The sequence below is a fragment of the Echinococcus granulosus genome (genome assembly GCF_000524195.1).
Source record: "Echinococcus granulosus chromosome Unknown EG_S00163, whole genome shotgun sequence".
NCBI classification, from domain to species: domain Eukaryota; kingdom Metazoa; phylum Platyhelminthes; class Cestoda; order Cyclophyllidea; family Taeniidae; genus Echinococcus; species Echinococcus granulosus.
The window spans coordinates 72615-86885 of record NW_020170543.1 but is presented as its reverse complement, the minus strand read 5'-3'; the positions used below and the strand labels follow the sequence as shown (position 1 = coordinate 86885).

At 42.5% G+C, this 14271-nt stretch overlaps 1 protein-coding gene across 1 annotated transcript in view; it reads right to left on the bottom strand. All coding sequences in view use genetic code 11, as the record gives it.

Moving 5' to 3' along the window:
- The window catches only part of EGR_09727 (Cadherin-related hmr-1), a gene marked incomplete at both ends in the record, with an annotated part of 30695 nt that overhangs the window by 4039 nt on the left and 12385 nt on the right, over positions 1 to 14271 (bottom strand). The window contains 11 exons of the mRNA XM_024498976.1: positions 1448 to 1519; positions 2989 to 3099; positions 4074 to 4309; positions 4799 to 5106; positions 6520 to 6769; positions 7771 to 8015; positions 8323 to 8691; positions 9169 to 9562; positions 12677 to 13054; positions 13572 to 13720; positions 13792 to 14017. Coding sequence (XP_024346612.1) covers positions 1448 to 1519; positions 2989 to 3099; positions 4074 to 4309; positions 4799 to 5106; positions 6520 to 6769; positions 7771 to 8015; positions 8323 to 8691; positions 9169 to 9562; positions 12677 to 13054; positions 13572 to 13720; positions 13792 to 14017 — 2738 coding nt within the window. The remainder of the gene's footprint in view (positions 1 to 1447; positions 1520 to 2988; positions 3100 to 4073; positions 4310 to 4798; positions 5107 to 6519; positions 6770 to 7770; positions 8016 to 8322; positions 8692 to 9168; positions 9563 to 12676; positions 13055 to 13571; positions 13721 to 13791; positions 14018 to 14271) is intronic.

The following is a 14271-nucleotide window of genomic DNA, read 5'->3' as shown; positions in this document are numbered from 1 at the left end:
GTCGGGAAAAGTACCCCAAAAAATTTGCAGACAATCCTAACATTTTTAGTGGTATTGAGTGGTTCACATGATAAATGCAATATTTATTGAAGAAGGTGTTTCTTTAACTATGGGGAAGTCCCAAAATTAACCGAATAACATTCCGAAACAAAGACTAAGTAGAAGTTGTGGGGTAAGACAGCTGGAAATTTCCTTCGTTTCAAGGTATGGGAGCTTATAAAACGTATTTTGCAGTACCCTTTACCGTGTTCCCAACTGACTTCTTCTGACTTTAAACCCTCATATCGTGAGATGTCATTCGAGGTCACTAGCTCTACGAGTTGAGTTTAAGTCTGTTTTAGAGCCAGAAAAAACAAAAAAGTATCACCCAAACATGGTAATGAGTGATTCAGCTATAGGTGTATCACGTCCACAAAGTCCACCCATCCAATAAGCAACTCGGGATTAAAGTGTGGTTAACTTTCACCCTTTTTATCGACAGCATTGCAACCATCTCTCCATACCCTACATCTATCGGGGTGTGGAAGGCGTGCCAACCACTAAAGAAATGGGTTCCTCCCCCTCAAGTCATAAAATGAAATAAAAGTTCAGGAAGGGAAATAGTAACTACGCCGTCACTTCATTTCAATAGCGTGTCGGTCAACTTTATAGCGCTTTAGAGCCTGTGCACGTTCATGATAAACTTCCATAACCCACACCCCCATGCTACACTTTCAGGGATGGCTCAAAGCTCCATAAATGTCCAAAGTGATACTTTTGCTTATGCATAAAATTAACTCATAAAAGTGGCAAAAGGACTCAACTAAACGGAGAAGTATATTAAATCATTCCATGCAAGAAGCTTTGCTCTACGTGATCCAGTGTTTTAGCCAATAAAAGAATGAGTAGTTTAGCATGGTTTATCGCCTCTAGATATCATTAAAAACCAAGGAAGTAATAAAAGATAAGGATCCCCAAAGCCATTTGCCACCACTGCCAAGGGTAAAAACCTGAACCTACCTGAGAGCGATGAATCCAAGAGGTCAATTAAAATGGCCGGTATTGCTAACCAATCCCATGATTAATAGGAATTAGTTAGTTGAGCTAATGATGGGGAAAGTGAAGAGCCTAGGTACTTTTCCTACTTATGCATTCTTACCTCTCTTAAATGGGAAATGAGTGGTATCGTCCCACTTTACAGCCTATTAAGGTGGTGCCTTGGCATTTGTTTTAATGTACTTCTACAGTCACCGTTTTGGTGACACTTGTCCGGTCGCGGTCTGTAACCTCCTGAGTCCTCCGTATGCTAGGTAAACTTTTTCCATCTTACTAGCACTTAAGGGGAGGGGGACTTGAGGCTCCAGTTCTACGATGACACATTAGGTCAGGTTTTCCACTAGTCACTTATGTTTGAAATTGGCAGACAGCAAAATGTGCAAAAACTTTGCGGTAAGTAACGGCAACTCACGTGGAACTGTTGGTTTGGGAGAAGTGGCCATGTTAAACATTCTTTCGTCAAAACTGTGGGTGTCGATCTCATCTAAATGGGAAAAAGTAGGGTATTTCAATAGATGAAGGATCGTTTTGTCCAGCTGAACTACCGTAAATTTTGAAGCCATATCGTAGGAATGAATGACAAGAAGGAGAAGAAGGGGAGTGGAATCAATGTGTTTATTTTTGTGGGCAATTACCAATTAAATTTAAAAGTCAGCCATGACCTTACAAAACGTTAAATCTAGATGTTGGAACGCAGTTTCACCTTATCGCTTAAAGCACCTCCCACCGTAGTTAGTATCACTAAAGCAATTTTTAGATTTTTTCTAAAAAAATCCTGTAAAAAAAGAAAAGTCCAAAACTGTGAGAGACAGTCAAGGAGTTCAAGACAAATCACTGCTATGGTACTAACACGGTTGCATATGCCGTGGAAAAACACACAGTCCAGCTGCTGTTAATCAAGATGATGGACGGTATTCGTAGGATAATAAACGAAGTCTCTTGTAAACAGAGGCCCAAAACACGAACCCGTGGGCATCTGTTCAATGAGAAAACTAAGCGTACATTAGGGTATGGTGATAGTAAGACAATGGACAGTGTCAATTCCCATATACAGCTGTAAGGTCATATTTCGGTGAAGACCCCGATCGTAGTGACACCTGTGGATATTTATCCTGCAAGTCGACAGTTCCCTTGACCCTGGAGGCCTGACCTACGCAGGGGAGACGAATACTTTTGGGAGAATATTGACAACAGCCCAACCATTTAGTTTTGAAAAGTTAACGCACACATGTACGCTGGGTACTAAGGCAAATTTCCCCTCTTGAATAGCACCGATTGGTTGAAGGAGTGTTTAGTCATAGATAGACATGGTTTTCTGGGATAGCATCATTCCATGTGATGAAATTTGGACGCGTAAATTTGCTGTGGAATTAAAATGATCGTCAAAGCAGAGAAAACGTGTAAATTCATCAATATGTCAACACCGACGGTGAAGTGAGGCAGGTTGTCTTAAACGGTTTGGCCATCCCACAAGGGCACTAATTAGGCTCAGGCATGAGGGCATGGTTGTAGGGAGGAGAGGCTTTTTAAAAGAAGCACACGGTTCCCGTCCTCTAAACTCGATCATTCCTCTCTTTATAAAAACGCAGAAAGGAACAGATAGACTTGAACTTCATTGGCCATTACCACAGAATGACAGCAAGAAAACGGAGGTCTTGTTCAACTGCAACACAGCCCACAAAGGTAAAAGGTAATGAGGACGGTTGAGCGGCCAAAATTCTTGCAAAACAATGCCTACTATCAAAAAGAAAATTTGTTTTTTTAGTCAAATGCAACATTGGCATAAGCCAAACGGTTGCAGCGGTAAATAGAAAATCACAAAGCAAGCTTCGTGTCGCTAGGACAACACTTCTTGAAATGGAGTTATAGACTCTATGGAGTCGCAAGGAAGCAACATCTATAACCAATGCTGCTGACTAAGAGCATTGAGAGAAAGTGAGTAGATGGCTCTACCTGCTTGTTCGGCATACGGCATGACGTGCTCTCGAAGATCTTTGTCCGGCGAGATTTGCGGAGGTGCATGTTTTCTGTGATATCGCCAAATTGCCACGCCGATTATCAGTCCTGCATAAAGAAAACACAATAGTTTGTAAGGTTTCTAATGGAAGTCACAAAAAGCAGTCAGTAGGGCTCCTGCAGTACATGCAGTGCACCAAGACCCCCTGCAGAATAACGTACCACTGTTGCTTAAGTGATTAGGAGTGAAAGTGTGGAAGGCTTTTAGCACTGTTCAATGTGGGCGATGAAACAGATTATTTACAACTACATCAACTAGGACAAGATATTCGTGTAAATAATTAAGCAAATGGGCTTCGTCCCAATGCCATACATTAACAGATGGTAGCGACCTTGAAAGACCATCAGAAAGGATCATTTGCTGCCCGCCTGACTGGCTGTCTGATGGTCTTACCAACTTGTGATGACAAGTGGATCGTACATCAGGTGTAACGGTCGTCAGGCGAACGATTATATCACTAATTCTCCCCGAACGACCCACTATGGCACCGCATCATCTCACACTTCTAAGGCACTCGATTGTGTTCGGTTGGTTGGTAGAGGAAATAGTTCATGAAGAGTCGTTTGTGTGCTTATGGCCAATCAATTAATTCTGAGCCCTTTCTCCTCCATATGATGTACTTCCAAGTTTTGTGAGAAAACTTCGTCTTCTTTTTGTTCTTGAGAAAGAGCTAGAGCTAGTTAAGCACTAGGAAGTCAACCCAGAGCCTTGTGACCCACACTGCAAAATTGACGAATTAGAGAGTTTGCAATATAAAATGATGCAAGAGGGAGATACTGTTTCATCTCCAGTGTTTTCCTCACCCTCCATATTCTCCTGATGATATTTTCTTGACAGTACCATTAGTCAACCACATGTGAGACAGAATAGACAGTCAGAAAATTAAAGTGAGACAGAAACGAAAGTACTGTCGGTCTGATCGTTTATCTACGAAGATTTAGAATTTTTAACTTTTCCAAAGCGACTAAATTGCTTACTTACATATTAATAGACTATTATCACTAGACCAAGAAAATCTTACCTACGAATGAGAGAATCGCAAGCACTATTCCCACAAAGCCTCCAACGGTAAGTCCAGAGAGCATGACTTCCTCTTCACAGAACAGCCCAAAATGGGTCGATGGACAGATGCATACAAACCCTCGACTATCCCTTGCCGAGGGCCTACAGGTACCGCCGTTCTGACAGGGAAATCGCGAACAAATTGCCAAGCAGTAGCACTTATTCCCAGGTTCTTCAATGCAGCCAGGATTGCATCTGACGCGGGAAGCAGAGTTAACGGTATTAAATGCAAAGCTGAACAAGCCTTTGAGTTGAAAGGCCAACTCTAATTGGGATTGGTGGAGTGGACATAGCACGATTGGTCGGGTTACGCCCAAGTGAAGCGTTGCTAGTGTGGTCAAGAAGAATGAATGGATGCTGAAAATATTTGTTTAAATGCACGGGCTATTCAGTTTTCACGGTGCCAATCACCATCATTGTGTTGTGCCCTACCGTTCATGCCTATAGCCTAGCAGCCATACTTCCCACGGAAGAGATACTCAGAAGTCCCAACTAACTCAATAGGAGATTCTTTCCGGTTAAAGTGACCGGAAGGAGGGTGCTATTGGTCAAATTTCGTGTTTATCCGCTTCAACTCCCCAGTTTCCGTAGGAACTACCACCATCCAGGTGTCATGGCTAGACTCTTTCAGTTCTCCTGAGGGCTAATAATAAACCTCCTTCCGAGTGAAACATTCAAACGTACAGACACATATAGCCGCTTGGTGGTTTCCAGGTGGGAACGCAGCTAAGTTGGCCCGGACATTGGGCGTCAGATGGACAGGGAGTAAGATCGGAGCAGGCATCGCGATTGCTACCGGAACTTTTTAAACTAGTCACGTAACCCTCGGTGCCAGCAGCATTAATTTCTGCCTGAGTGAGAGGATACCAGGCGTTGTTCAAACGGAGGTCTCGGAAACATGCATTACCAATACTGGAAGCAGCTGGACGCACTTCATTATCGGCCAATGTTGGACTGTTGGGCTGGAAATCGCGTCTTGCTCCTATCAGAATCTAAAATAAATAAAGCTATGACTAGATGTGATAAATGCTGCCCTACTGAAACCAATGGATGCGCTTCATGGAATTTCTAATGTAATCCAAATCGAAAGACTACAACCCGGGGCGACTAAAAGAAGAAGGTGAAATATGACATCTCAGGCTGCAGAATAACTAATAATTAATAGATGGAGTCTTAGACACTAAAATTGTAGGAATTCTTGGGGGTGCAAGGCAAATTCTCTACCCCTTTCCCCCATTTGCTTGAATGCAACACCTCAAATGTCAAAAGTCAATGGCGATTTGAAGTCCTTTGGTGAAGGTTATGCATTTTACGACTCTCTGATGGACGGTGCTTTTCAAGAGACAATCATTTATGTCTTGCAACTATGTTGCGCATATCCTACTGGGCAAGAGTCTACAAAATTTGCGTGAAGAATTCACGATTTTTAACAGGTGTGGAAAATTTAAAAGGTCCTATATTTTGAAGGGATGTTGCTTTATTAAACCCCAAGAATTGGAGGACGTATTTGTCGACGAGCCGCAAATCCGCACAACGGTGGTAAACATAGGCATTGTTGGAGTTTAAAATTGTGGTCATTTAACCGCATCTTCAGTTAAGAGACAGGAGGAGACAGCAAGCTTTTAGTTTACCGGTAGGATCTCTTATTCGACTTAACATTTTATTGATATTTTGCTGCTTATCCATTATATTTTTATCAGTACTGGCAATACACTTCGACGCAGCAAAATCTTCAAGCATCTCACCACTGAATTAGGTCAAATGACTTCAAACTGTATCTACAACGCCGATATACCTCAGGACTCGAATGCGAAGGTCGTTCAAGCCAGTTCAGGACTTTGAAGTTCATTCAAGCAACGAGCACATTTCAAGGACTACACGACGAGACCGATTCCAAATTCCTCTGCTAAAATAGGGATACGCCTCCAACTCAGGGAGATTTGCCAGTACTATTCAGTATGCGCTAGCTCTGTGAAATTGTAAATGTACGTAAATGGCCGTTCTGGGGTCATCGTTGAAGAATGATTAGTCTCTCCTGAGATGGTACAACAAGTCACATCCTAATGGAATATTTCATAGCCTCCTTGTTCGCTCACAGGAACGATAGCTTCAAGCATGTACTACCACTATTGCGTCCTATCTTACTTAACAACGTCTGACACGGATCACGACGCATGCCCAGATTTGGCCTGAAAGCTCCTCGTAGACTAATTTCGTCTTCACGATAAAGACTAGTTACACTAGAATGTAAACGCTACTCTATTACTACCGAAAATCTTTATCCATAAAAGACAGGTATTGTTGAATTTTATCCACAGGGTGTTTCGCAGTAGAGTATGACGAAAATGTAACATCAGAGCAAGGAATTTTGTGTCATTACTTGGGGCCAATCGACTTAAGCCCACCTTCTTTCCAATGGAGAACTTGAGAAAGGTGGAGGTAGGGTCGAGAGGCAAAAAGGCAGAGAGACCGCGGCCAGCGCCTTCGTCCACTTCGACGAGGATAGAGGAGAGGGATCGTTGGAGGTGCACGTGGTGCCAGGCTCCGTCGTTGAGCTGGGATCGGGCCGGGGAGACGGTAAGGATGTCAAAGTTGCCCAAGTTGATTGTCACTTCCAATCGCGTCTTGGAGAGACGAATGTCCATTGAGGAGTTGCTGATACATTTCAACAAAGAGAGATGGCCGAGAGTTTGACAATCTGATATTTGCTTAAGTGTGTATGTAAGTGTGCGGGGTTTTTGCTTCCATAAGTTATGGGACTATTCTGGATGTTGCTGAAAGTAAACCACCAAGAAAATGGGTTCCACCCTCATGCCTTACACACAGATAACACCAGCCTTAAAAGACCATCAGGTTGCCGTTCTTCATGTACGTTAAAACGATCACCCATCAGATAGGATCGTTTGATAGCTGGGTAGCAGGCTGACGGACTGACTGACGGACTGGCCATCTGACTACCCAACTTATAGTAAAAGGTGGACCGTGCGTTTACTGTACCGTTGGCTGCCTCCAAATGACCTACTACTTTACCCCTCCGTCCCACACTTTTGAGGCGCCCACTGTGCCTGCTTTGCGTGTGTGTGGTTGGTTGCAGAGGGAGAAGTTCACGAGGAACTGTTTGTGTGCTGAAGGCCAAACAAATAGTCCTTAGACCTTTCTCCTCCATACGATACACTTCTAAGTTTCGTAAAAAAACTGCCTTCATCATCATTCCAATTCTTTGTGTTTCTTTGTATTCCTCTTCACTGTGATCATCACCCTCTCCTGGTGCTGCCACTAGCCAAATGTGTCTAGGGACAAAATATCCCTTGAAAGAACAACTTCACAGAGCATTTATCTCACTGTAGCAAAGGGGTCGTTGTAAACCCTTTAAATTCCGGAAGTAAGTGTGACGATTCTGTGGTTTTCAGCACAAATTAAGTGCTGACCTTTGACCTTATTGGGTATGGAAAATTAATACGAATGTCTCACAAATTTCGGAGGGAATATTCTGCATTTCTTCAAAATTGTGCTGCATTCAGTAAACATTAACCCAATTTACATGTACTTGTCAGGATAAGTCTTGAAGATACACCATGACACATGTGCCATAGTTAAATGTCAGGTGCAGAGTAAATGGGGAAATATTTTGTAAATAACGGCAGTATTTAACTTACAGGTAGAAATTTGGCTCTGGACCACTAAGATAGACAAGCGTCCCATCTGAACTGCGTGTTCGAAAGTCGAAAGAAACCTCGGTCTGCACCCGGTTAGGCCATTCCCAGTTGGACGTCAATTCAAGATAACTCGGTTGTGGACCAAGCTCAACTGAGAACACAGAAGGAGTACATTGTCCATTCTTTTCCTGGAAACCTGCTTTGCAGTTGCATTGCGCTTGACCATTGGACTCCCAGCAGACACCCTTAGCGAGAAACATAACGAACGAAAGTAAATGGTTTGGTGAATATAGGCTTTTCGGGGGTTCAAAGTGCGTCAATGATGGCTTTTAGCAGTCATGGCAGAAAATCAGCGGAAGAGACGAAGGATCATGGAAACCTGACCCGTATTCCTCATTGATTTTACATTTTTCGCCTTTCTGTGGACTATAGCTAAATATACCATTCTTCTGAATCCCATAATTATCAGTAAGGTTTACTTATCCGCGCTATCATTAAGTTCGGGATGCATAAGCTACACTCTAACCTTAAGTTGTAGAAAAAATAACTTACGTTAGGCGCACATACATCTTGCCCCTCAGTATTGAGACAGACAGAAGGCCCAGGTAAAGTGCTCTGGATGGGATCAAACTGAACCAGATTCCAAAGTTCGCCATTCACTAGAACATGCTTGAAAGCGCTACCCAAAGGCAGCGGATTGGTGGTCAATTCAGTAGGGTAGAGATTCACGTTGCTAATCAACTTTCGCCCTCCCAGTTGCAATGGCCATTGACCCACATTAAGGGCTTGATTCACTCCAATGTTGTGAGGTAGAGAAAAGAGGCAATCTCCCAAATTTGGTGGGTTTTCGAGACCATTTTCTTGATTTGTACCTTCACTGAAACTGCATGCGTCAACCATCAATACCACCTCCGTGTTGGTCTACGATGATTAACGTAGTTGTTTTAAAAACGGTGCCGTGATTCTAGCACTCACACATTATTTCCCCCTATTGTGTTCGTTTTAGAAGAGAACTACTTTTATGATGAGATATTTTGAGTTTACTGTTGATTTACACGATTTGGAACACACGACCTATGCCTGTCAACTATGCCATCGTTATCCAGCCATTATATTCACTGACAATATAGTCACTTCCAGAGGTAGCTAAAGCACCACAAAATGACATTTTAATCACTTTACGACAACAATTAACACTTTCCATTTTTTAATTTCACTTTGTTTAAACCTACTTATGAGCCTTTTAAGTAATATCTGTACGGTGTGCCTTTTGATTAGGCATTTTCTAGCAATCAGAAATTTGTATGCGATCTAAAAACAAACGACAAGTTGCGTTGTCTTAATATGATTTTGATTTGTGCTAATAATCAATCCTTCTTAAGAATAGCCGACACTTACCACTTTTTGCAGAAGAATTAAATCTATTAGGTGCCAATTGTCATCATCCAATCGTCTGTTGGCCGTGAATGTTGACGTCAACAAACCGGCTATACCAAGACTATAGGCCAACTTGAGTTGGCGTCCTCCCGGCTCGATTTGGAGCCCGATGAAATCGTGAGTTTTCAAATTAGCAACCGATTGGCTAATCGGGCCTGCGTACATTAGCAGTCCAGCACGCTCATTGGTGGACGGTGTTTTGAAGGTGAAGTGAACGTGAAGTCGGGTGCAGCTGCCGATGTTCGGGGCCCAGGCGTAACCGCTTTGAGAAAAATAGATTTGTGTTTGCTCGCATCGTGGACCCGTAAATCCAGCTGGACATTCACAAATTGTTGTCTGGGTTCCAGGTTCCACACTAAACACGAATATAAGGAATAATTTGGATCACCATCATTCGACATTCAAACAATTCGCAGCATGAAATGACCGATCAAGTGTGAAGTTTTAGTATGTAAAGCAATCAAGCAAGTTCGTACACGGGTTAATAATGCCTTAAAATGTTTGTATTGAAGTAATTGCTATGACAAACTAATTTTTCCTAACAGAGCACGAGCTGGCATGAGTTTTGCTTCTGCAAGCACAAAACACGTTACAGTCTTCTGGAGATAAAGTGGTGATTGCCTTAGAAGTGTGAGAGGATGGATTGTTTGGGGATAAACAGTGGCATATGTATCCGCTCGGGAATTGTTAGAATAGATACAAAAGCCGCTTTTTACTACAAGTCGGTACATCAATCGGTCAACAAACAATTCCAGTTCTAAACAGCGTCTGTTTATAATGTGTACTGAAGGAGTAAACAGCAAACTATGTTCGGAGCTTGTCGACATTTCTTGGGGAATGATATGTAAGCGGGACTCAGTGCTTCACTTCCACCACAACCTTCCAGTCCTAGTTGATGTAGATTTTGTCGCACTTCAATTTCCTCTTCCTTTATCAATAATGATACATTAGTCTTCATCATAAACAAGAATGAAGGATACTTCTGAATGTAATGGATCTGCAGGAGTGATTCATTACGAGAATAAACTGTCTGAACCGTCAGATTCTTGGCGGAACGTACTTTCGCTACCACGTACTGCACATACTAGAAGGTTCTGCCGCTCCGGAGCCTGGTTAGACTCAATTCGTAAGGCAGATATGCTGAGGATGCCTGCAGCTTCTAAAAAAAAATATTCGCGAACACCCTAGAAAGCGTTTCTCGCTCATTCCCTTGCATAACTGCGCCTTAAATGAGTGAATAATAATACAAAGCAAAAGTTCAATCAGTCGGTACAAATATGTGCAACCAAGCAAACCAGATTCGTACGCGGTTTCGGGCATTCTGTCCTGGCTATTGTGCAGGTTCGTACACAAAAATCGGTGGGCAAGAAAGACATCAACCCTGCAGTCTGTCTATCGCCTATCTGGGTGGGAGGTTGACAGGACTCCGACCACACGCACATAAAAAGTCCAGACTATGAAAACTGGAGACATAGTTTGTTACAAGACATGCTTACAATTACATTTATCAGTTCAATTGGCATCTCGTGATAGGGGAGTTTAAAATAAAGAGAAAAAAGAAAGTTGAGAGCAAGCTGAAGGGTACCACTGGGAGGCTAAAATTGATCCATCTGTGCTCGATGGTGCTATGTGAACAAGACACGCAAAGTCGTTGGGTTAACCTATACCGATGATTAAATGAACTTCTTTAGCCATTCAGTCTTGCCACCCTCTTGATTCTATTAATCCTGGTTATTGAGTAGGCGAAGGCTTGCTTCAAGGACGGAGTATCGTCACTTGAGTGGTATATGACGACAGGTTGGAAAAAAAAAATGGAACATTTGATTAAGTTATTGCATTTTTGAACGGGATAGGCATTATAGTTAGGTACGCAGCGATAGCTAAGATATCTGAAGCGGTAGTTACATTGCTGGAAATCGCCAAATACTGTGGGCAAAAATTGATCAGATTTCTGAGGAAATCCACACGAAGTTATTAGTCCGTCTAAAAAAGATAACCAAACATTTAATGAGAGAAACGAGTCATCGCTGATAAAAAAGATGAATTCGGGTGGAAAAAGGCCTATGCCAAAGCCGATGCAATGCTACACGCCTGATGCCTCAAAACCCATTCAGAGAAAAAAATTGTCAGGATTCATCGCTGGAAACATCGTTATTTTAACGACAAATTAATACAGGTGAACTTTCTCTGCTAGTTTCAAGTCCGAGTAGAATAAAGTGAATCCAATCCAAAAAGGTACCTGAAGGGTATCTATAGCTGAATAGTGAACATTATAAATACAGAAGAAGAGCATTCACTGCAGATGTCTAACGAAAGGGCTAAAACGACATTAACTTTTGTCAGGTCAGGAGGTGAAGTAGTAGCAGACTTGAACTATTCGAGTACGCTACAAGATACTGCCTCTAATACATTTGACATGTTATTCTATTACAAAGGATCCTGCAACCTTGGGCGGCACGAAGCAAGTGGACCCCTCTTCCCCAAAGCGGTCCACAGAGGGCAAAACCCCAGATACTGTGGGATGATGGCGACGCATCACTGACGTTTGGATTCAATGAAAATTAAATGGTCATCATTCCTGATAAATGGATAGTTTTCAAAGCAGAGGGTTGGCCAAAACGCAATGATTTGGTAGGCGGACTTTTCAATCAGTGGTGCGTACTTCCATTTCAGCGGTATATTCTACGAGCCAGAGTAAAGCAAGTGGCTACAAAATGACCTGCAATTAGTAAACTGGCTTAATGGCAAAAATCGAACAAATAAGTCTGCTACCTTTATTTCTTGTTTATTTATGGTGAATTTGACAAGATGATACCGTCGTTGTCGCCCAATAATGGCCATTTAGTAAGCACTGATAAGATCTGCAGCAGTAACTAAACTACCTTTTGCATTCCCGACAATAATGCTGAATTCAAAGTGGCGGAATGTCCTTGGGTTAAAAAACTAACAACAGTTACCAAACTATTGCATTTATTTCTAATTAACTGGCTTTTACTACCACCCTATCTGAAGCTGGCGTCACAAATATGTGACATGTGAATGGATGGACTAAATTATATGGCAAACGGATTGGCTAAGCTGAAAACACTGTAAGAATAGATGCAAAGTATTTTTGATAAAAGAATAACCACCCTTTCCCTAATTTCTCAGAAACAGGCGAATTGGTTAGTTTGGTAGTACTTTTGTAGGTGTCTCAATGAAACAGCTATCTTCTAAAATGAGGTGCCTGAGCAGTCTCCGGAACCCTGATAGTGAATGTGTTAACTCAGACGTAAATAACAACTTTGCCTAAATTCTAAAAATCCAAAAACAGGCAAATTTAGGAAAGAGAACCTTAATTTTTGAGATTTTAACCAGGGAACAAAGGCAAAGTAGTCATTTCAGTGCAAATGTGCGATTACTTATATCCCGCGACTCATCCATTTAAGGAATCGAATAGAAAATCAAGATTAGCTGATCCAGGAAATACCTGCAAAAACCTCCATTCAAGCAGGCGTCGGGACTCAGACAGGAAATAGGCTCCTGTGCTGGTGGCTGTGGATCTCCACCATTGCACCAGCAGTCAATGGAAGTCTCGAGAATGGGACCAATGGCACTAACTCCGGATGCAGAAGACGTCAAACCGGCTGACGCGTCTGCTTCTGTGGGGATGTGGGGGGTTTTTAACCGGCTTCTGCATCCACGACAGTTGCAGACAGACACGGCAACTGCTTCTGTGGCGCATTGTAGATCCACAGACCCGGACATTCCGTTGACTGTAGTAGCCAGGCCGACCTGCAAAGTGTTGTTGTTGTCTCTCAGAGCTGCGGTATAGAGGTCAGCGTCGTTGACAATTGTATCTACTATCCTGAAATAGCATTTTGCCATTTTAGCAGACGAACCTGTTTTAAGATGCTGGAATAGTAGATAGAAAAGAATATTTGTGTGCGGACTCCCTAACTTTTGAAAGAATATACAACCCCAAACCGGCATGAGGTTGACAATAAACCCGAAAAAGAGAAATGAAATTAAAGTGCGGAAAGGGTTGAAAGGAGGGCAAATATTGAGTATCGATGGATCTGAGATCAGTACACAAATCGCTCCACCGGATTCTGCGGAGTACGACACCACTTTTGGGATCAGATGTCATTCCACTCTGGAGAAGTAGCAGTGTCTGATCACATATCGGTTTGTAAAGCACCAAACTGACGCTATCTAGATGAATCTATGCTGTGTTCGAGTATGAATTTAAACACTCCTATACGCTATTTTAGAAAATTTTCAATAACCATTCTTATAGCGAGGGCACCCATTTCACCCTCCACCTTAGCTACTGGCAACTGAGTCAAAAGCTTAAATACTTATCTGCTAGACATATTACTCACCTTCCAGGTATTGCATACGGAGACGCATGTATCCCCACAAATACGTTTAATGCGTCCCCAACTGAGTTAGCCGGAAAAACTGCGATAGACTCCACATTCATCTCCAACTTCTCAGCCAGCGCTTTAACCAGTCGATCTCGTGGTGTCGACTAGCAAGAGAAAATTCTGCATTACTGATTTCAGTATAGGTAGTTGATGGAGGGAATACGATAGAACTTACCACGGAGATATTGACCTGGTCGACAAACCACGATAGTGTCGCCTTCTCAACCCGAATGAGGATACCGTTCGTGAAAGCGCTGCCAGGTAACCAGTTGATCTTAACGCCAAGCTCACTTGATGCATTGGAGAGGGAGGAATCAAATTTTGTCTCAACATCGGCTTTTACCGAAAATTTGCCTGGCGGCGATGCTGTGAGCAGGTAGAGAAGGCCATCTTCGGTTATCCTAAAAGAGAGTGTATATTATTTAGGATAAAGCTTTTGTTCAAATCCACTGCTAAACAGACCGTACCTTCGTCTCTGAAGAATAATCACTTCAAGCTAAGACTTTTAAGTTTACTGCTACCCATAAAAACGATGGCAGGAAACACTAGTTCATGGAACAGCATAAAACCGCAAACATCTGCGCATACAAAAGAGTTCAAGTACAACGTGACATGGTGATGGAACGTTTCACCAATCAGCAGTGGGGTATTTGGC